The sequence below is a fragment of the Alosa pseudoharengus genome, unplaced genomic scaffold, assembly GCF_046254945.1.
Source record: "Alosa pseudoharengus isolate Yale_2024_CS ecotype anadromous, Long Island Sound unplaced genomic scaffold, YU_APseudo_1.1 YU_APseudo_1.1_scf_5, whole genome shotgun sequence".
Classification (NCBI taxonomy): Eukaryota; Metazoa; Chordata; class Actinopteri; order Clupeiformes; family Clupeidae; genus Alosa; species Alosa pseudoharengus.
In genome coordinates this window covers 41,278,447-41,302,614 of record NW_027468837.1, presented here as the reverse complement: position 1 = coordinate 41,302,614, position 24,168 = coordinate 41,278,447, and the positions used below count along the sequence as shown (strand labels likewise).

The window sequence follows — 24,168 nt, the reverse complement described above, 5'->3', positions numbered from 1 at the left end:
TTCATGCACCGAACCGTGACGCCCGTACCGTTTCGGTTCAATACGAATACATGAACCGTTACACCCCTAATATATATATTAGGGGTGTACGGCCTCGTGGCTAAGGCCGAACAACACCCGTGGGAATATCCATGACCAACCCCACTCTCACTCGTGCTATATTGCTTAAATATATATATATACGTGTGTGTGTGTGTGTGTGTGACAGGGTATATGTGTATATATATATATATATATATATATATATATATATATATATATATATGTGTGTGTGTATAGTGTCTTGTTGTATAGTGTGTGTGTGTGTCTGTACGTATAGTGTGTAGGCCTATATTTAGTGTGTGTGTGTGTGCTCCAGATGAAGCACTGCTCTGGGTTGTAATCCCCTAATCCCATTGGCATAGTCCTGCAGAGACTTTGGGTACTCCGCTCTTCCACTGGACTCGCTGACCCCAGAACACACACACACGTACGCACACACACACACACACACACACACACACACACACACACACACACGTACGCACGCGTACGCACACTACTTTTGTATCTGTTTGCTGTATATTCCAGCCAACTTCACACTGCATTCTCAAAATATCATCTCTTTCCTGTTCTTCCTGTATCTTTCTTCATTGTTGGTATATTTATACATTCCCGATGAATTTGGTGATTTGAAGAAAATAGTCATACTTCACATGGTAGGCTAGCTAAACCGTTGAGCCGTCTGAATGATTCGCACTAGTAATATTGCAGTGATTCTGAAGTTGGTTAGAAGGATAGAATGGTTACATGGTAGAAGAATAGACCGTTCGCAAAACCCCGCCCATCGAACACAGATGAGCCAATGGCAGTCCAGTAGCTCCGTGCAGGCAGACATGGCCCGTCAACTTCACCTTACGGCTCCATAGAAATGTATTGGGAGCCTTGATATTTGTCCGGTTTTATGGGATTTTATAGTGATATGGAGTTGAGTGAGTTGAAAAGGACAGTCAAATGACATATGTGGGATTAACACAACACCGATACACAGAAAAATGCCTTTCAATCTTGATTACGTTTTCTGTAATTATGTTAAATTAGATTAAATTCTCTCGTCCCAGATCTCCACTATTTTAAAGCAAAGGGTTACTCCTTAGCAAACCATAACTAAACAGTGCTCCACCACATCTGTGGATTAAGCCACACAGTTAACTCAGTGTAAGTAACATAAATAAGGATATTAATCGTTTTCAGCATTGCCAGCATTGCATATAAAATGAGTGTCACTTGGAGGAGACTTGTAGATAACTAACGTTAGCATAGTTAGCTAACCACTGCTAATAACATGCTAGCTTCGTCACGTCAGAGAAGCATGGGGCTGTGCCACTGGTCTTTATAGATCAGTGGGCTGTGCACAGTAGTGTAACATTTATTCACCATATAATAATAAAGTTGAAGTGGCTCTGCAATGTAGGCTATGTTTCCGATTTTTGGCAGCACCATGTTCCTTACATGACATGTCCCAGTGTCCTTGTAACATGTATGCAAGTCTATCTAGCACAGCTAATATTAATATCAGTGAATCACACTCGCCTCCTGTTTAAGTTTGTCACCCAACAAAGCTAGATATGAGTTTTTATACATGTGTCTCCATGTCATACTGCTGTCTTTCAACGGATTGTAAATGATTGTAAACAAATTTAGATCCGTGGCTCTCTAAAAGAGCCTCTTGTGCTGTAACTTTTACAGTCTTACATCTACTGTACCATTGAATTTCTAGACAGTTCCGTTCTGAGTTTGACGGGCGTAGTAACAATAACTAGGGGGCGTGGCTTTTGCGAACGGTCAATAGAATGGTTACATGGTAGAAGAAGTCGCGCCAGTGCGCCTAAAATTTGTTTGCACTCGTACGCCATCATTCTAACTCACTGAGATGCACTCTATAAAGTCTCTCTATCAGTATCACACACTCTTACTGTATCTCACACACTTATGTTCTCACACACTCGTAATGGCCGCTCCCACCAGGAGCGAAAACAATAACTATAACCATAAGGATAACGATAAAAGTGTCCACAATGACCAGTGATAAGAAAAGTCTCTTTATGTTGATGAAGGTGATGGCTAAAATGTGATGGATTCTGATTGGCTGTCAGCTTTTTATCGTTCTCAAAACTGTTCTGAAAGTGATCCCCAACGATATCGTTCTTCTTGGCGTTATATTTATAGGTCATTTGTGGACGTCGTCATTCATATTAACGATAACGGCAAAAAATATATTGTTCTAGCTATCATTCTGAGTGTGAGCGGCCCTTTACAATCTCACACACACGTACACTCACACTCTCACACACTTACACTCTCACACACTTACACTCTCACACACTTACACTCTCACACACACTTACACTTACACTCTCACACACTTACACTCTCACACACTTACACTCTCACACACACTTACACTTACACTCTCACACACACTTACACTTACACTCTCACACACACTTACACTCACACACACTTACATTCACACACACTTACACACTCTCACGCACTTACACACTTACACTCTCACATACTTACACTCTCACACACTTACACTCTCACACACTAACACTCACACACTCACACACACTTACACTTACACTCTCACACACTCACACACACTTACACTTACACTCTCACACACACTTACACACTCTCACACACTTACACACTTACACTCACACACACTTACACACTCTCACACACTTACACACTTACACTCTCACACACTTACACTCACACACACTTACACACTTATACTCACACACTCACACACACTTACACTCACACACACTCTCACACACTTACACTCTCACACACACTCTCACACTCTCACACACTTACACACACTTACACACACTTACACACACTTACACACACTCTCACACACACTTACACTCTCACACACTCTCACACACTTACACTCTCACACACATACTTACAGTCTTACACACTTCTCGCTGCCTTTGATGCAGTTTCCTAGACAACGGCATCATCGTAAGATGCGTCCTTTCACATTCATTCGCTTCCAAAGGTTGGGAGTGACATAATGACGCACGCATCTTTGGTGTTGTCATGGAGAGTGCGTGTGTTTGTGTGGGGGAGCTCCTGGTGTGTGAGTGAGAGTGCGCGTGCACATGCGGGAAAGGTCTGTGATGATGTGTGTGTGTTTCACCATCAGTGAGGCCCTGGGATCTCCCCGATGATTTACCAGGTTTCACTTCCCCAAACCCACTGGGACTAGCCCTCTATGCTGTTGCTGTAGCACAGGCTGGCACACACAAAGCAACATGCATCTGTTTGCATTAACGGTGGCAATTACAACAGGTGTGCGGGCTGGATTTGTGGTAGTTTAGACGAACTCTCACTACTCCCAACTCAGCATGGACACCATGATGGATGCGCGCGCACACACACACGTGCACACACACACACACACACACACACACACACACACACACACACACACACACACACACACAGATACTTAGGCGTGTGCGTGCAGTCCCTCTGGTGCTGACTGATATCTGGCCTCGTGGCAGATGTGGATGTTGATAACATCATCGCTGTCACCACATGTGAGGAGGTGACCTCAGCTAGAGCAGACAGAAGGGAGAGGCAGAGGAGCTAACAGTCGTAAGGAGGAGCTAACGCTAACACTCGTAATGAGGAGCTAACGCTAACAGTCGTAAGGAGGAGCTAACGCTAACAGTCGTAATGAGGAGCTAATGCCACACTTCCTGCATCTACAGTCTTGCTGCTGTCCTGCTCAGGGCAGTGTGCTAATGCTAACACTCTTAATGGGCTCATCTCAAACCTCTATTAGCATACGGCCTCTCTCCTCGGTCCTCGGCCCTCCAGTTCGTGCCCCGGAAATGGTTTAAAGCTCGACTTAATCGAGGACGTCTCAGTTATCTAATTGCAACCAGAGGAGGCAAGACCGATGAGAGAGGAGGGAGGTGGAAGGCCTGATACACGAGGAAACACAAGAGTATCATAGCAGAAGCGTTTTCTGTTGGAATTGTGCAATCATTGGTCCAAGCTGCCAAGGTAAAAAGTTCCCTCCCATGTCTGTCAACTTTTGGTTTCAAACAAAGTTTGTAGGGATTAATTTGCGATAATGGACAAATAGATAGACCAAGAAAAGACCTTTATATGCTAGAATGATCATGAACTACTATGCAAACTTAAAGAAAAATGCCTGTTTTGTTCACACATTGTATTATAACTATTCATTCGTGTCTCGAGAACTATTAAACATTACCTCATTTTCATGTCACTCTTCCTGCAGCTGCAGTCCTGCTCTTCTCCTGCTCAGGGCAGTGTGCTAATGCTAGCACTCTTAATGAAGACTGCGCTGCTGCAGAATGTTTTAGCTGGTTTATGCTAACACTCTGCATGCTGCTTCTGGCAGACTCTGCACAAACACTAGCCTTCTCCGCAGTCTGTGTTAGCTGCAGCAGCAGCCGAAAGAGCTCTGTGCAGTTGCTCTTGTTCGTAGGCTAAAGCAAACACCACTCCTCTTCAAAGCTGCTGTCAGCAGCAGGGTTGAGTTAACAGTTCCTCTTTGCACCGAGTCCCTGTGAGCTAATGCTCATTAGTTCCTGAGGTCCTAGCAGCAGGTTGATGCTAACGCCCGTGTGTCTCTGAGCTAGCAGCAGGTTGATGCTAACGCCCGCGTGTCTCTGAGCTAGCAGCAGGTTGATGCTAACGCCCGTGTGTCTTACTCTGAGCTAGCAGCAGGTTGATGCTAACGCCCGCGTGTCTCACTCTGTCCTCTGAGCTAGCAGCAGGTTGATGCTAACGCCCGCGTGTCTCTGAGCTAGCAGCAGGTTGATGCTAACGCCCGCGTGTCTCACTCTGTCCTCTGAGCTAGCAGCAGGTTGATGCTAATGTCCGCGTGTCTCACTCTGAGCTAGCAGCAGGTTGATGCTAACGCCCGCGTGTCTCACTCTGTCCTCTGAGCTAGCAGCAGGTTGATGCTAACGTCCGCGTGTCTCACTCTGAGCTAGCAGCAGGTTGATGCTAACGCCCGCGTGTCTCACTCTGTCCTCTGAGCTAGCAGCAGGTTGATGCTAACGCCCGCGTGTCTCTGAGCTAGCAGCAGGTTGATGCTAACGCCCGCGTGTCTCACTCTGTCCTCTGAGCTAGCAGCAGGTTGATGCTAACGTCCGCGTGTCTCACTCTGAGCTAGCAGCAGGTTGATGCTAACGCCCGCGTGTCTCACTCTGTCCTCTGAGCTAGCAGCAGGTTGATGCTAACGTCCGCGTGTCTCACTCTGAGCTAGCAGCAGGTTGATGCTAACGCCCGCGTGTCTCACTCTGTCCTCTGAGCTAGCAGCAGGTTGATGCTAACGCCCGCGTGTCTCACTCTGAGCTAGCAGCAGGTTGACGCTAACGCCCGTGTGTCTCACTCCTCTGCTAGGCTCTGTATGATGAAAAAGCAGGTGGTGCTTTGTTGAGAGGTGTGTGTGTGTGTGTGTGTGTGTGTGTGTCTGTGTGTGTGTGTGTGTGTGTGTGTGTGTGTGTGTGTGTGTGTGTGTGTGTCGGACACGGTTGGCTGGTCATTGGGTTGAGGTGTAGTTAAGCGGGTGTAGTTAAAGGCTGGGCCGTGGTGGTGTTGTGGCCAATGGAGGGCTGTTCAGGTTAATGATGTGGCGGCGTCCTGCTCTGAAGGCCTATAAACTATTTAATATGCTGTTAATTATTTCAAAGAGATTGAGTATTGATTAGAACGCGAAACGGCTTTAATTAGAGCACCAGGGCGCAGGCCACAACCTCTGCTGCTCGGAATCAGATCCGCCCTGCGGTCGCCGTGGGGACGCAGCAGTCACACCTTCATGACACTGCTCGCGCTCTACACCACACTTCGGTTCTAATAGCTCACCAGCAGAGAACACACTCCGGTTCTAATAGCTCACCAGCAGAGAACACACTCCGGTTCTAATAGCTCACCAGCAGAGAACACACTCCGGTTCTAATAGCTCACCAGGAGAGAACACACTCCGGTTCTAATAGCTCACCAGGAGAGAACACACTCCGGCTCTAATGTCTCACCAGGAGAGAACACACTTAGATAGACAACCATCCCTCCCCACATTTGCAAACCCCTAAGATCTCTTTATTTACAGACACACACACACTCACACACTCAGACACGGTGAACAGATGTGTGTAGCGGCTTCATTGGTAGTGAATGTTACTTGAGTGTGTGTGCAAGTTGAGATTTAGTAGTTGGTGTCGCTTTGTATGCAGTTTTCTAAGGGGGTGCTTGTGTGAGCGTGTTGTGTGCGGCTGCAGAGAGGTGCTCAATGCTGAGGCCATGATGGTTGGGGTGTTCATTGGGGGGAGCAGCCAGCTCCCTTTAAAGACCCCAGGCAGCATCAGACTGCTGTTAAAGACACCAGCAGCATCAGACTGCTGTCAAAGACCCCAGCAGCATCAGACTGCTGTTAAAGACCCCAGCAGCATCAGACTGCTGTTAAAGACCCCAGCAGCATCAGACTGCTGTTAAAGACCTGTTGCTCACATAATATCTAGGACTGTTTCTTCCTCCACATTTATGAAGTTGATGCCCAGGATGATCCACACACACCTTAACATTCATTCTCTCTCTCGCTCTCTCTCTCTCGTTCGCTCTCTCTCTCGCTCTCTCTCTCTCGCTCTCTCTCTCTCTCTCTCTCTCTCTCTCTCTCTCTCTCTCTCTCTCTCTCTCTCTCTCTCTCTCTCTCTCTCGCTCTCTCTCTCACACACACACACGCACGCAGACACAGCACAAAGCGGCACAGCCCCTGCTGCTATTCTGGTCTCTGGACTTGTGTGTGTGTGTGTGTGTGTGTGTGTGTGTGTGTGTGTTGCCTGCTGCCTGAGGGCCGGAAAAACTGAGGAATCTCCTTCAGAGCGGCAGGTGAGGCTCCCCACCCGCCTGTGTTTGTGCGGTGGCGTCTCCCAGGGCAACAGGGCTCTGTGCCGTAACAGGGCTGTTGATGGGGAAGGTATGGCCCGGGTTTCGGTTGCCGCGGTGCCAAGGCCTTGTTACTAGGTTACATCACTGTTGTTGTTGTTGAAGAGGGCCCATTGCCAGATCTTCAGGCGCATTGTGGGGATCGCACCGCGATTCCCTCCTTAGCCAGCCAAGTCTCCCTCTCTCACACACACGCACGTGCACACACACACACACACGTGCGCGCACACAGACACACACACACACACACACACACACACACACACACACACACACACACACACCATGCTCTGCCAGGGGGATCTTCCCCATTATGTTGCGAGCTCCAACACATACACTCCCGTCAACACTCACTTGTCGATCATACACACACTCCCATATACACACACGCACTCCCATACACACACTCCCATATACACGCACTCCCACGTAAACACACACTCCCATATACACGCACTCCCATATACACGCACTCCCACGTAAACAGACTCCCCATAAATATGACTACATGCTCTTCCTTATCTCCTTGCAATGAAACAAGCAAACTTATTTACAAGTACACACCATCACTCAAGTACACACCATCACTCAAGTATACACACTCACTCAAGTATACACACTCACTCAAGTATACACACTCACTAGTATACACACTCACTCAAGTATACACACTCACTCAAGTATACACACTCACTCTAGTATACACACTAGTATACACACTCACTCAAGTATACACACTCACACAAGTATACACACTCACTCAAGTATACACACTCACTCAATTATACACACTCACTCAAGTATACACAGTCACTAGTATACACACTCACTCAAGTATACACACTCACTCAAGTATACACACTCACTCTAGTATACACACTAGTATACACACTCACTCAAGTATACACACTCACTCAAGTATACACACTCACTAGTATACACACTCACTCAAGTATACACACTCACACAAGTATACACACTCACTCAAGTATACACACTCACTCAAGTATACACACTCACTCTAGTATACACACTAGTATACACACTAGTATACACACTCACTCAAGTATACACACTCACTCAAGTATACACACTCACTAGTATACACACTCACTCAAGTATACACACTCACACAAGTATACACACTTACTCAAGTATACACACTCACTCAAGTATACACACTCACTCAAGACACACTTGCACTTTCACACCTTACTCACACACACCTCACAGAAACACACAGGAAAAGAGGGCTTTCAAAGAACATCGTCTTAGGCATGTGTGCGTGCGTGTGCTGCCCCGATCCCCCCACCCCTACTGTGTGTGTGTGTGTGTATGTGTGGTACATTTATATGGGAAGCAGTGGGATCTGAGACTGAAGAATGGAGTGTGTGTGTGTGTGTGTTTGTGCACTGTGTTTATGTGGGTTTGGAGTGTGTGAGTGTGTGTGGAGTGTTTGTTTTCATCCTGACAGCTCTTCCGCTGGGTGTCTGTGTTGTATTAAGCCGTCTTTGTAGCGCGCGCATGTGTGTGTGTGTTTGTGCGCACATGTGCGCGTGTGTGTTTTTGTTGTCTTGTCAGTCTGTGGTTGGTGAGCGAAACGGGTGCATTAGTATTGCAGAGTTACTGTGTGTGTGTGTGTGTGTGTGTGTGTGTGTGTGATGGTGTAGTGTGTGTTGGTGAGAGAAACGGGTGCATTAGTATTGCAGAGTTACTGTGTGTGTGTGTGTGATGGAGTAGTGTGTTATCCAGACTAAACACAGCTGCAGCTCAGAGAGCTAGAGTGGTTATCATGAGATCAGTGCTGAGCAGATAGCAGATTATGGATTAGGACGTCAGGGGATCAGTGATTAAACAGGACAGGAGATCAATACTGATCAGATGACCCAGCAACAGGCCCCGCGCTGCCAGAAGCGCCAATGCAGGCCAGTCACACAGCACCAGGTCAGCTGGAGAGTAGAGCTACTTAAGGCCCAGTCACACAGCACCAGCTCAGCTGGAGAGTAGAGCTACTTAAGGCCTAGCCACACAGCACCAGGTCAGTAGAGCTACTTAGGACCCAGTGTTAAATCAGGCTCTGTGTTGAATCAGGGTTGAGACCAAATGGCAATGCTGTGTACAATGCTGTGTAAAATCAAGTTTGAGACTAAATCCACACAGGCTGAGCAATCACCCAGACAATTTATTAGCAGGGCTACGAGATCACGAAGAAAACAGTTATTGCTAATTATTCTCCAAGATGGCCTGATAATTGCAGTGGCTAATTTAGATCAATGGAGCTGCAGTCAGACATGTGTGTGTGTCTCGCTCCGCTAGCTCTCATGCGTGTGTGTGTCTCACTCAGCTAGGTCTCTGCTAGGTCTTCCACGGCAGCCTCTGCACATTCTGAGCCTGTCAGTCAGAGAGTCGGACATGGGACTTGAACTGATTGGAGTTTGAAAGCAAATAAGTGATTTTGTTGTCTGAAGGGTATTCTCTGTGCTCTTTCAGCAGTCTTTTGTCTTGTGTGTGTGCATGTGTGTGTGCATGTGTCTGCATGTGTTTGCCTGTGTGTTTGCCTGTGTGTCTGCCTGTGTGTGTGCATGTGTGTGTGTCTGTGTCTGCCTGTGTGTGTGCATGTGTGTGTTCATGTGTCTGCCTGTGTGTGTGCCTGTGTGTGCCTGTGTGTGTGCCTGTGTGTGTGTGTGTGTGCATGTGTCTGCCTGCGTGTGCGTCATTATCACACCTGCCCGCCACCTGCCACACCTGTGGAGTGGAGTAGAGTGCAGTAGAGTGCAGTAGAGTGCAGTAGAGTGCAGTAGAGTGCAGTAGAGTGCAGTAGAGTAGAGCGGAGTAGAGTAGAGTGGATGCATAGCGGAGTAGAGTAGAGTAGAGTGGATGCATAGCGGAGTGGAGTAGAGTGGAGTAGAGTGGAGTAGAGTGGATGCATAGCGGAGTGGAGTAGAGTGGAGTAGAGTGGAGTAGAGTAGAGTAGAGTGGATGCATAGCGGAGTGGAGTAGAGTGGAGTAGAGTAGAGTAGAGTGGATGCATAGCGGAGTGGAGTAGAGTGGAGTAGAGTGGAGTGGAGTAGAGTGGAGTAGAGTGGAGTGGAGTGGAGTAGAGTGGAGTAGAGTGGAGTAGAGTGGAGTAGAGTGGATGCATAGTAGAGTGGAGTAGAGTGGAGTAGAGTGGATGCATAGCGGAGTGGAGTAGAGTGGAGTAGAGTGGAGTGGAGTAGAGTGGAGTAGAGTGGAGTAGAGTGGAGTAGAGTGGATGCATAGCGGAGTGGAGTAGAGTGGAGTAGGGTAGAGTGAAGTAGAGTAGAGTGGATGCATAGCGGAGTGGAGTGGAGTGGAGTGGAGTAGAGTGGAGTAGAGTGGAGTAGAGTGGAGTAGAGTGGATGCATAGCGGAGTAGAGTGGAGTAGAGTGGAGTAGAGTAGAGTGGAGTAGAGTGGATGCATAGCGGAGTAGAGTGGATGCATAGCGGAGTAGAGTGGAGTAGAGTGGAGTAGAGTGGATGCATAGCGGAGTAGAGTGGAGTAGAGTGGAGTGGATGCATAGCGGAGTGGAGTAGAGTGGAGTAGAGTAGAGTGGAGTAGAGTGGATGCATAGCGGAGTAGAGTGGATGCATAGCGGAGTAGAGTGGAGTAGAGTGGAGTAGAGTGGATGCATAGCGGAGTAGAGTGGAGTAGAGTGGAGTGGATGCATAGCGGAGTAGAGTGGAGTAGAGTGGAGTGGATGCATAGCGGAGTGGAGATTTCACTGGAGAGCCTCCCTAACCCCAGATCTTCTGAAATTAACCTGCTAGCACGCCGGGTGTATTGTTGAGGAGCAGCTGCATGTGTGCCTGTGTGTGTGTGAGTACGTGTGTGTGGTGTTGTAGTTACCTGTTGTTGGGGCTTAAGGAAGCCTCCAGTAAAGCCTAGTGCAGTCGGATGGGAGGCTTAGAGCAGCTCACACAGGGCCTGCACTAGAGCGGTGACAACATGCCCTGTGTGTGTGTGTGTGTGTGTGTGTGTGTGTGTGTGTGTGTGTGTGTGTGTGTGTGTGTGTGTGTGTGTGTGTGTGTGTGTGTGTGTGTGTGTGTGTGTGTGTGTGTGTGTGTGTGTGTGTGTGTGTGTGTGTGTGTGTGTGTGTGTGTGTGTGCGGAGGTGTCTGCAGAACACCTTGACAACTACAGAACCATTCCAAACACACACAGACCTCAACACCCAGCTAGCTACGGAACACACAGGCAGAGCGAGAGATGAGCAGAGAGAACCGGGAGAACACGGGGGAACACTCTTAGCACCCCACAGCAGAGATGGAGAGAAGTGGAGTGGAGAGAGTAAGAGAGAGAGAGTAATGTTGTCATGCCAATAAAGCACTAGAGCGGTGACAACATGCCCCGCTACATCACAAGAGAGTGTGTGTGTGTGTGTGTGTGTGAGTGTGTGTGTGTGTGTGTGTGTGAGTGAGAGAGAGAGAGAGAGAGAGAGAGAGAGAGAGTAATGTTGTCATGCCAATAAAGCGTTTTGAATTTGGAATTTGAATTTGAGTGAGAGAGAGAGAGAGAGAGAGAGAGTTCAGCTGCAGCTAGAGGCCCTCTGGGTGCAGCTTAGCATGCGCACGCACACACACACACACATATTTTACCACCGCTTCCCATACTACAGCCTACTACAGGATCTCTCGGATCTCACACACTCACACACACACTCACACACACACTCACACACACTCACACACACACACACACTCACACACACACACACAGAAGCCTCTTTACAGCAGAAAGGTTTCAGAAGGAGAGAGGGACGCAATGTGAACGGGAGTGGAGAGTGTGTGTGTGTGTGTCTGTGTCTGTGTGTATGTGTCTGTGTGTGTGTGTGTGTGAGAGAGAGAGAGAGAGAGAGAGAGAGTGTGTGTGTGGGGAGGGGGACTTGCAGATTGGGAATTCCTCTGGAACTCTCCTCCATTTGGCTGGCAGTTGTGAAAACAATTCCCCAGCTTTTACTCACCCGGCTCCAGTTACACCTCTGAGTCAGCGCACACACACACACACTTTGCAGCAGCACGTCCTTCCACCAGTGTTCCTGCACTGTTTCACACACTTCCACTTTAGACTCTTCACAAATGCAAACTCTCACACACACACACGCACACACATACACACACACTCTCGCTCTCCAGGTGAGAGGCAGGTAGAGGCTCAGCTGTGCTCTGCTGCTCTTAGAAGCAACTCTCAGGTCTTCAGCTAAATGAGCTCGTTCTATAATATTGATAGTATTGGACTATCGTATGAGCACTACTACCAATATAATATGCGGCCTTCCCTCTGGTCCTCCTCGTACGTGTGTGTGTGTATTACTAATATAATATAATATGCGTGCATTAACAGCAGTCTTCCCTCTGGTCCTCTCTCGCAGGTCTAACACCAGGTGGAAGGTTCCCATCGCAGCTCGTGGTCTGAGGGAGTTCTCTCGCCCCCTCCTCCTCCTCCTGGTCCCCACCCTGTCCAGCCCCCCCCCCACGTCCAGCCGTTGCCATGACGTCGGAGCTGGAGAGCAGCCTGACGTCGATGGACTGGCTGCCGCAGCTGAGCATGCGTGCGGCCATCCAGAAGGCGGACGCACAGAGCGGCCACCTGGCCGGCGTGGCGAAGAAGAGTGGCGCCGGCGGAGTGCTGGACCCGCACACCACGCTGGACCAGGACGAGGCACAGCAGCACAAGGACGGCAAGCCGCCCTACAGCTACGCCTCCCTCATCACCTTCGCCATCAACTCCTCGCCAAAGAAGAAGATGACGCTCAGCGAGATCTACCAGTGGATCTGCGACAACTTCCCTTACTACAGAGAGGCCGGCAGTGGCTGGAAGGTACGAGTGTGTGTGTGGGTGTGTGTGAGAGAGAGAGGGAAAGAGTGTGGTTATGGGTGTGAGAGAGAGTGTATGTATGTGTGTGGGTGGGTGTGTGTGAGAGAGAGGGAGAGAGAAAGAGATAGAGTAGTGTGTGTGTGTGAGAGAGAGAGAGAGAGTGTCAAAGTTTTTTCTTTACAGTGTGTGACTCTTGCTGATTCTGCACTGTGTGTGTGTGTGTGTGAAAGATCTTTATCTGGCGACTGGCTTGCCTGATCAGATTTAAGTGCTTTCAATGGTGATCTTTCTAAAGAGCATCAACTCAAGAGCTCCAGTGTTCATTCCTGATGGGTATCATGTGGTGTGTGTGTGTGTGTGTCTAATTTTTTTTTTGGGGGGGGGGGGGTCCTCATTGGGGATTGTGTGTGTGTGTGCATGCACGTATGGGAGCTATGCCTAGTGCCTAGCTGGGAAGTGTGTGTGTGTGTGTGTGTGCGTGCGTGCGTGTGTGTGTGTGGACGCACGTATGGGAGCTGTGCCTAGTGCCTAGCTGCTAGTGTCATCATGTGAAGTATCTGTGGTTGTGGCAGTAGCCACAAGAGGCTGATTGACCTTGGAATAGATGTGCTGAATGCTAACAAGCACACACACACACACACACACACACACACACACTCACCCACACACTCACCCGCTCACCCAATATGATCTGACAAGAATATTGGTCTGTGATTTTCTATTGAAGTGTCATTCCCATGTGCTTGATGTACTCAGAGATTACAGGCCTCATGTGTATTGGGTGATATTAGTGTGTGCGTGCGCGCGTGTTTGCGTGCGTGCGTGTGTGTGTGCGCGCGCGTTTGCGTGTTTGCGTGCGTGTGTGTGTGCGCGCGTGTATACGTGCGTGCGTGTTTGTGTTTGTGCGTGTGTGTGCGCTGTTGGTCGCGTCTGTGGAGTTTTAATTGAAATAGTTTGTAATTATGGTGAGGTGGCCTGAATAGGCGAGCTGAGCTGCAAGGGCAGCAGGACATGTTCCACACAACATTTCACAGCTCCACTTTAACTATTCAATTATGTGTGTGTGTGTGTGTGTGTGTGTGTGTGTGTGTGTGTGTGTCTCTATCATGTCTCCCTGCTATGGCTGTAGTAGCTTTTCAAATGTCTCCAGGTAAATTGCTTTGTGTTTGTGACGGAAGCAGGGATGACATCGATGACCATCTCCTCTTTTTCTTTTGCTTTCTCTGTGCTCCCTCTCTCTTTCCCTCTTAATCTCTCCATCTTACCCCCTACTCTTTCATCCCATTACTTCTCTCCATCCTTCCCTTTATCTCTCTCTCTCTCTCTCTCTCGCCCCCCCTCCCCCTGACTGTATACTGAGAGCATCTAGGAGAGAGCGAGCACATGGCACAGGGAGAAACTCCTGCTCAAAATGGGAGTGCTGTATCGCATCTCCAAGAACATCGTCTTCAAGAATAAGACCTTTCAATACATGGTCCCTGAAGCTCTGAAATACTGGATGCAGTCCTGACGTTACGCTAGACTTTTTTTTGACGGGACAAAATGTTTTTTAATATTCAAAAATACCGGACATATGTTATAATTGTCTATGCCTTTAAACGGCAATACATCACAAACTATATACTGTATATGATACTGTATCTCACACACTCCACATTTCTAAATATTTATTATATCTTTTCATCTCTCGCTCTGCCAACAAGGCGAGGAATTGGGCACAACTTGGACATTTTTACTTAGGGGTGTAGTCACTTTTGTTGCTAGCGGTTTAGCATTAATGGCTGTGTGTTGAGTTATTTTGAGGGGACAGCAAATTTACGCTGTTTTACCAGCTGTACACTCTCTACTTTGTAGCAAAGTGTAATATCTACAGTGTCGTAGGATATTCACCACCAGCAATGTGTTTTTAATCAACTTTGCCGAAGCAACCTTACAGACTAGGCTACTTTCACACACACACACACACACACACACACACACAGTTGCTGCTGCGCAAACATTGCAAACTGACCTATAGCCTACACAATGCTGCACATGCAGAACTGACATACAGTAGCCTACATAATGCTGCACATGCAGAACTGACATACAGTAGCCTACATAATGCTGCACATGCAGAACTGACATACAGTAGCCTACATAATGCTACACATGCAGTACTGACATATAGCCTATGTAATGCTACACATGCAGTACTGACATATAGCCTACATAATGCTGCACATGCAGTACTGACATATAGCCTACATAATGCTGCACATGCAGAACTGACATATAGCCTACATAACAGCTGTGATGAACGATCATGCAGGTTCATAGAGTAGGTGCAGACCCTTACTGAGAGTTTTAGATGGACTGGTGTGACTGGCTTTCTGCTGTAGCCGGCTAGTGTAAACTCTGGTGCTGTAGCCGGCTAGCGTAAACTGTGGTGCTGTAGCCGGCTAGTGTAAACTCTGGCTAGCGTAAACTGTGGTGCTGTAGCCGGCTAGCGTAAACTCTGGCTAGCGTAAACTCTGGTGCGGTCCCAGTTGCTGCGCTGGCTGGCCTTTAGAAGAGGAGCTGCAGAGGTCCCCCTCTCCGTTCAAGTGTGTGTGTGTGTGTGTGTGTGTGTGTGTGTGGGGTGGTGGAGTGCAGCAGTTTCATTCATGGGGGCAGCCGTGGCCTACTGGTTAGTGTTTCGGCTTTGTAACCGAAGGGTTGCCAGTTCGAACCCCGACCAGTAGGCACGGCTGAAGTGCCCTTGAGCAAGGCACCTAACCCCTCACTGCTTCCCGAGCGCCGCTGTTGTTGCAGGCAGCTCACTGCGCCGGGATTAGTGTGTGCTTCACCTCACTGTGTGTTCACTGTGTGCTGAGTGTGTTTCACTAATTCACGGATTGGGATAAATGCAGAGACCAAATTTCCCTCACGGGATCAAAAGAATACTTATACATTCATTCACTAAGTGACAAATTCTTGAGCTCCTGTGGTGTGTGATATGTCTGCTGTTGCTGTGTCTCCACACATACACACACACACACACACACACACACACACACACACACACACACACACACACACACACACACACACACACACACAGACACAGACACAGACACTCCGTGCGAGAGAGGAGAGATGAAGGGGGAGTGGAGTGATGGTGGAAGAGAAGAGAAGAGAGGGATGAAGAAGAGAAGAGAGGGATGGAGAAGAGAAGAGAGGGATGGAGAGGAAAGTGGGATGGAGAGCAGGATGTAACAGTGGAACCAGGCAAGCGCTGCAGGTCTAGACTACTCCTTTCCTGAGTCTGACACAGACACACACTCACACACGCACACACACACACACACACACACACACACACACACACACACACACACACTCATTCTCCTTTGTCTGGGCACCTGCCTTGCTCGTCTGTGTGTGTGGCTGGCGTTGTGAGTCTATGGAAGTGGAGTTAGTTCATGTGTGTGCGTGTGTAAACAGAATTTGATCGTGTGTGTGTATGTCTGTTGCTGAGGTGAATGTAGGTCGGCAAGTTGCCGGGGCTGCGTGGTTTCCCCGGAGACGGAGGCGGGAGGGGTTTAGGACCCTGCGCACGTACGCGTCTGCTCGGTATGATAATGCTCGGGCCTCGTACGTGTGTGTGTGTGTGTGTGTGTGTGTGTGTGTGTGTGCGATAATGCGATGGTATTGCTGCTTCTTTGGAGGGAGATGAGGCTGGTCTAATCCGGGCAGCCCACAACAGCTCATTTAATCATGTCAATAGAAGCCCATCAGCCCGCACTTTTAACAGATATCAATAAGGCCTGTCAATAAGAAAAGATCATTCATCAAGGAGCGCAGCAGCCTGGAGGCTGTGTGTGTGTGCGTGTGTGCGTGTGTGCGTGTGTGTGTGTGTGTGTGTGTGTGTGTGTGTGTGTGTGTGTGTGTGTGTGTGTGTGTGTGTGTGTGTGTGTGTGTGTGTGTGTGTGTGTGTCGTTCTGCTGGCTGGATTGAGCTTCATTATGTCCCCTTCAGCTCTCCAAAGCCACTGATGAGGCTCCGCCTTCCCAAGGAGTCTGACGAGCTGTTCAACCAAAATACTTTTCTATGGAGCCTACAGTCAAAGAGGCCTCAGGGCTCAGCTGTGCGTGTGTGTGTGGTTGTGTGTGTGCTGTTCAACCAAAATACTTTTCTATGGAGCCTGCAGTCAAAGAGGCCCCAGGGCTCAGCTGTGTGTGCGTGGTTGCGTGCGTGCGTGCGTGTGTGCGTGTGTGTGTGCGTGCGTGTGTGTGTGTGTGTGTGTGTGTGTGTGCGTGGTTGCATACGTGCATGTGTGTGAATACACTGGCTCACTGCTCAATGCATTGAAGACTCTGCAATAGAAAGTGCACTAATTCTTAAGATCAGACCCAGGAGTTCTGCTAGAGTTCTTATCCTCTAAATGTACTGTGTGTGTGTGTGTGTGTGTGTGTGTGTGTGTGGCTTTGTTCATTGGCCATAGCTGTGTATGCAAACCTGCACTCCTATGGCTGTCTAGTATGTGTTAGTGTGGTTAGTGTGTGTTTGAGGTTGGTGTGTGTGTTAGTGAGGTTGGTGTGTGTGTGTGTGTGTGTGTGTGTGTGTGTGTGTGTGGTTGGTGTCTGTTAGTGTGGTTGGTGTGTGTTAGTGAGGTTGGTGTGTGTTAGTGAGGTTGGTGTGTGTTAGTGAAGTTGGTGTGTGTTAGTGAGGTTGGTGTGTGTGTGTGTGTTTGTGTGTTAGTGAGGTTGGTGTGTGTGTTAGTGAGGTTGGTGTGTGTGTTAGTGAGGTTGGTGTGTGTGTTAGTGTGGTTGGTGTGTGTGTTAGTGAGGTTTGTGTGTGCAAGTGAGGTTGGTGTGTGAGGTTGGTGTGTGTGTTAGTGAGGTTGGTGTGTGTGTGTGTGTGTGTTAGTGAGGTTGGTGTGTGTGTGTGTGTGTGTTAGTGAGGTTGGTGTGTGTGTGTGTGTGTGTGTGTGTGTTAGTGAGGTTGGTGTGTGTGTTAGTGAGGTTGGTTAGTGAGGTTGGTGTGTGTGTGTGTTAGTGAGGTTGGTGTGTGTACCAACACGGCTGGATAAAGCGGTCCCTCTGATGTAGTGCTGAACTCCAAGCTGCAGGTTACAGATCTGCTGGTGTGTGTGTGTAGGAAGTGTGCTGGTGTGTGTGTGTGTGTGTGTGTGTGTAGGAGGTCTGCTGGTGACCGATAGGTGAGCTGGTGTGTGTGTGTGTGTAGGAGGTCTGCTGGTGTGTGTGTGTGTGTGTGTCTAGGAGGTCTGCTGGTGTGTGTGTGTGTGTGTGTGTGTGTGTGTGTGTAGGAGGTCTGCTGGTGTGTGTGTGTGTGTGTGTAGGAGGTCTGCTGTTGTGTGTGTGTGTGTGTGTGTGTGTGTGTAGGAGGTCTGCTGGTGTGTGTGTGTGTGTGTGTGTACTAGGTCTTCTGGTGTGTGTGTGTGTGTAGGAGGTCTGCTGGTGTGTGTGTGTGTGTGTGTGTTTGTGTGTGTGTGTGTAGGAGGTCTGCTGATGTGTGTGTGTGTGTGTGTGTGTAGGAGGTGTGCTGGTGTGTGTGTGTGTGTGTGTGTGTGTGTGTAGGAGGTCTGTGTGTAGGAGGTGTGTGTGTGTGTGTGTGTGTGTGTGTGTGTGTGTGTGTGTGTGTGTGTGTGTAGGAGGTGTGCTGGTGTGTGTGTGTGTGTGTAGGAGGTGTGCTGGTGTGTGTGTGTGTGTGTGTGTGTGTAGGAGGTGTGCTGGTGTGTGTGTGTGTGTGTGTGTAGGAGGTGTGCTGGTGTGTGTGTGTGTGTGTGTGTGTGTAGGAGGTCTGCTGGTGTGTGTGTGTGTGTGTAGGAGGTCTGCTGGTGTGTGTGTGTGTGTGTGTGTGTGTGTAGGAGGTCTGCTGGTGTGTGTGTGTGTGTAGGAGGTTTGCTGGTCAGCCGGTCTGAGAACATTGACTGTATGGACATCAGAGGATTAGAAGGGGCGTGGCCTGTCCCTGAGCTCTTGTTATCCGCAGAGATTTCAAATCTCTGTTTACAAAACAGCCCGTAATCCCACGGCAAGCAGCCGTAATCTGATCAGACGCACCGCAAACAGGGGGCCGCGGCAGATGGCTAGGCACACACACACACACACACACTACACCATCCAACACACACACTACACCATCCAACACACACACACACACTACGCCATCCAACACACACTACACACACTACACCATCCAACACACACTACACACACACTACGCCATCCAACACACACTACACACACACTACTCCATCCAACACACACACTACACCATCCAACACACACTACACACACACTACTCCATCCAACACACACTACACACACACTACACCATCCAACACACACTACACACACACTACTCCATCCAACACACACTACACACACACTACACCATCCAACACACACTACACACACACTACTCCATCCAACACACACACTACACCATCCAACACACACTACACACACACTACTCCATCCAACACACACTACACACACACTACACCATCCAACACACACTACACACACACTACTCCATCCAACACACACTACACACACACACTACACCATCCAACACACACTACACACACTCTACTCCATCCAACACACACTACACACACACTACGCCATCCAACACACAGTATGGGGGGAGCCGTGGCCTAGGTAGGAAAAAATGTTTGGCGTGGAAGTGGTTGAGCACTGCTCTCCCATGCCCACATCCACGGCTGAAGTGCCCTTGAGCTGGGTACCTAACCCCTCACTGCTCCCCAAGCACCGCTGTAGCAGGCAGCTCACTACTCGGGGTTAGTGTGTGCTTCACCTCACTACTCGGGGTTAGTGTGTGCTTCACCTCACTACTCGGGGTTAGTGTGTGCTTCACCCTCACTGTGTGTTCACTGTGTGCTCTGTGTGTTCACTAATTCACAGATGGGATAAATGCAGACAACAGATTTCCCTCACTGGATCAAAAGAGTTTCTATACTTCTATAGTTTCTATACTTATACACACTGATGGTAATGTTGATACCATAGATTTAAAAGAGACCCAGTCAGACCAATAGTATAAAAAATCAGGAACAGAGTTTATTTACAATGATGCGCATCAAGGGAGAGACAGCATGACTTCACCTAAAGATCCATCAGCTGCTCTAACTAGACAAGGAAATAGTTAGAGTTTAAGTATCCTTCCAGGCTGACGGGAGATGGCGTTGGTCATCCCATCTCACATGGACTACACTGAATCAGACTCTGATTAGTGGCAACCTGGCGATCCGGAGCAGATAGCTACTGACGCAGCCATGCAGAACAGTGAAACACTGCAAAGTCATAATATTCCCGCTTATCTCTAAATACAGTCACACACAGATATACACAGGGACAGTACAGATATCATACAGTCTTACATAGAATCATACTTTTAGTATCAAAGTGACCTACGAATGAGAAATGCAGAACATTAAACCACATATTGGAATATTGGGCATAATGTTCTATTCCACTTTCTCTCTCACTACATCATCCAACACACACACACTACATCATCCAACACACACACACACTACATCATCCAACACACACACACTACTACACCATCCAACACACAAACACTATATCATCCAACACACACACACTACATCATCCAACACACACACACTACTACACCATCCAACACACACACTACATCATCCTACACACACACTACACACTCTACACTAGGGCTGTCACTTTTGTTAAAAAATCCTGTTCGACTTTTGAAGTGTTCATTGAATCGATTGTAAAATCGATTTTCCATGTCTAAAGACGTTTCCATTTTCAACGCCAAATAAAGGCCAATCCACAGACAACTAACAGGCATCAGGACGAACGTAAAGGGGGCGCTTGAAGACGCACCAGCCAGCAATATTTCTGATGATGTATTGGCGTGAAGTTTCGTGCACAACGACAAACAGGAGTGCAACATTCTCGAAAAACAATAAGCAGAGTGGGCTGCCATAACATCAGTGGAAAACATTACTGCAGGCTTCAACGTGGCTGTTTACGATTAAAAATGTCAAACAAATTTCGCCTACGTAGGAACTCACGACTGCACAGTTTGCATACCGCTTTGTCCTTCTCCATAGTTCACCCAAAACCCGAAGTGCTTCCATATCGAACTCCTCAAGTTATTAGGGCTTATCACTCGTCTCTCTCATGCACATACACACACACACACACACACACTACACATACACACACATTAGGGCTTATTACTTGTCTCTCTCATGCACATACACACACACACACTACACACACATACACTACACACACATTAGGGCTTATCAGTCGCCTCTCTCATGCACATACACACACACACACTACACACACACACACTACACACACATTAGGGCTTATTACTCGTCTCTCTCATGCACATACACACACACACACTACACACACATACACTACACACACATTAGGGCTTATCAGTCGCCTCTCTCATGCACATACACACACACACACTACACACACATACACTACACACACATTAGGGCTTATTACTCGTCTCTCTCATGCACATACACACACACACACTACACACACACACACTACACACACATTAGGGCTTATCACTCGTCTCTCTCATGCACATACACACACACACACTACACACACATACACTACACACACATTAGGGCTTATCAGTCGCCTCTCTCATGCACATACACACACACACACTACACACACACACACTACACACACATTAGGGCTTATTACTCGTCTCTCTCATGCACATACACACACACACACTACACACACATACACTACACACACATTAGGGCTTATTACTCGTCTCTCTCATGCACATACACACACACACACTACACACACATACACTACACACACATTAGGGCTTATCAGTCGCCTCTCTCATGCACATACACACACACACACTACACACACATACACTACACACACATTAGGGCTTATCAGTCGCCTCTCTCATGCACATACACACACACACACTACACACACATACACTACACACACATTAGGGCTTATTACTCGTCTCTCTCATGCACATACACACACACACACTACACACACACACACTACACACACATTAGGGCTTATCACTCGTCTCTCTCATGCACATACACACACACACACTACACACACATACACTACACACACATTAGGGCTTATCAGTCGCCTCTCTCATGCACATACACACACACACACTACACACACACACACTACACACACATTAGGGCTTATTACTCGTCTCTCTCATGCACATACACACACACACACTACACACACATACACTACACACACATTAGGGCTTATTACTCGTCTCTCTCATGCACATACACACACACACACTACACACACATACACTACACACACATTAGGGCTTATCAGTCGCCTCTCTCATGCACATACACACACACACACTACACACACATACACTACACACACATTAGGGCTTATCACTCGTCTCTCTCATGCACATACACACACACACACTACACACACACACACTACACACACATTAGGGCTTATTACTCGTCTCTCTCATGCACATACACACACACACACTACACACACACACACTACACACACATTAGGGCTTATCAGTCGCCTCTCTCATGCACATACACACACACACACACTACACACACATACACTACACACACATTAGGGCTTATCAGTCGCCTCTCTCATGCACATACACACACACACACTACACACACACACACTACACACACATTAGGGCTTATTACTCGTCTCTCTCATGCACATACACACACACACACTACACACACATACACTACACACACATTAGGGCTTATTACTCGTCTCTCTCATGCACATACACACACACACACTACACACACATACACTACACACACATTAGGGCTTATCAGTCGCCTCTCTCATGCACATACACACACACACACTACACACACATACACTACACACACATTAGGGCTTATCACTCGTCTCTCTCATGCACATACACACACACACACTACACACACACACACTACACACACATTAGGGCTTATTACTTGTCTCTCTCATGCACATACACACACACACACTACACACACACACACTACACACACATTAGGGCTTATCAGTCGCCTCTCTCATGCACATACACACACACACACTACACACACATACACTACACACACATTAGGGCTTATCAGTCGCCTCTCTCATGCACATACACACACACACACTACACACACACACACTACACACACATTAGGGCTTATTACTCGTCTCTCTCATGCACATACACACACACACACTACACACACATACACTACACACACATTAGGGCTTATTACTCGTCTCTCTCATGCACATACACACACACACACACTACACACACATACACTACACACACATTAGGGCTTATCAGTCGCCTCTCTCATGCACATACACACACACACACTACACACACATACACTACACACACATTAGGGCTTATCACTCGTCTCTCTCATGCACATACACACACACACACTACACACACACACACTACACACACATTAGGGCTTATTACTTGTCTCTCTCATGCACATACACACACACACACACTACACACATACACTACACACACATTAGGGCTTATTACTCGTCTCTCTCATGCACATACACACACACACACTACACACACACACACTACACACACATTAGGGCTTATCAGTCGCCTCTCTCATGCACATACACACACACACACTACACACACACACTACACACACATTAGGGCTTATCAGTCGCATCTCTCATGCACATACACACACACACACTACACACACATACACTACACACACATTAGGGCTTATTACTTGTCTCTCTCATGCACATACACACACACACACACACACACACACACACACACACACACACACACACACTACACACACATTAGGGCTTATCAGTCGCCTCTCTCATGTCGCACAGGTTGATCACGTTGTCCTCCATTTTTTGGCAAAACACCAGCAGCACAGCAGCTAATTGAAACAGCTGTTTCCGGTGCGTAAAATTGGTGGGAATTTTCTTTTTAGCTTTCGCAATGCCTACTGCACTTTCGGAATTCTTTATTTTCTTTTTCTGCTTGTTTGTGAGTTTTGTTACATCTATCTTTTTTATTTGTTTAATTTGTTTAAAATTAATAATGTACATATTTGGTTAAAATCGATTCCCTATTTTAGTTTTCGAAACTTGTGTTGGTTGGTCCAATTGATTGTGCAATCGATTTTCGAACCTAAAGTGACAGCCCTACTGTGTGTGAATATGTGTGTGCTGGTCTTGTGGTGTGTGTGTGTTCTGTGGACTCATGGTGGGTGCTGGTTGCGTT

General features: G+C 47.8%; 1 protein-coding gene across 1 annotated transcript in view; it reads left to right on the top strand.

Moving 5' to 3' along the window:
* Positions 1 to 24,168, top strand: part of foxj3 (forkhead box J3) — a 139,052-nt gene that overhangs the window by 23,199 nt on the left and 91,685 nt on the right. Inside the window, exon 2 of the mRNA XM_076268077.1 lies at positions 12,380 to 12,828. Coding sequence (XP_076124192.1) covers positions 12,499 to 12,828 — 330 coding nt within the window. The 5' untranslated portion in view covers positions 12,380 to 12,498. The remainder of the gene's footprint in view (positions 1 to 12,379; positions 12,829 to 24,168) is intronic.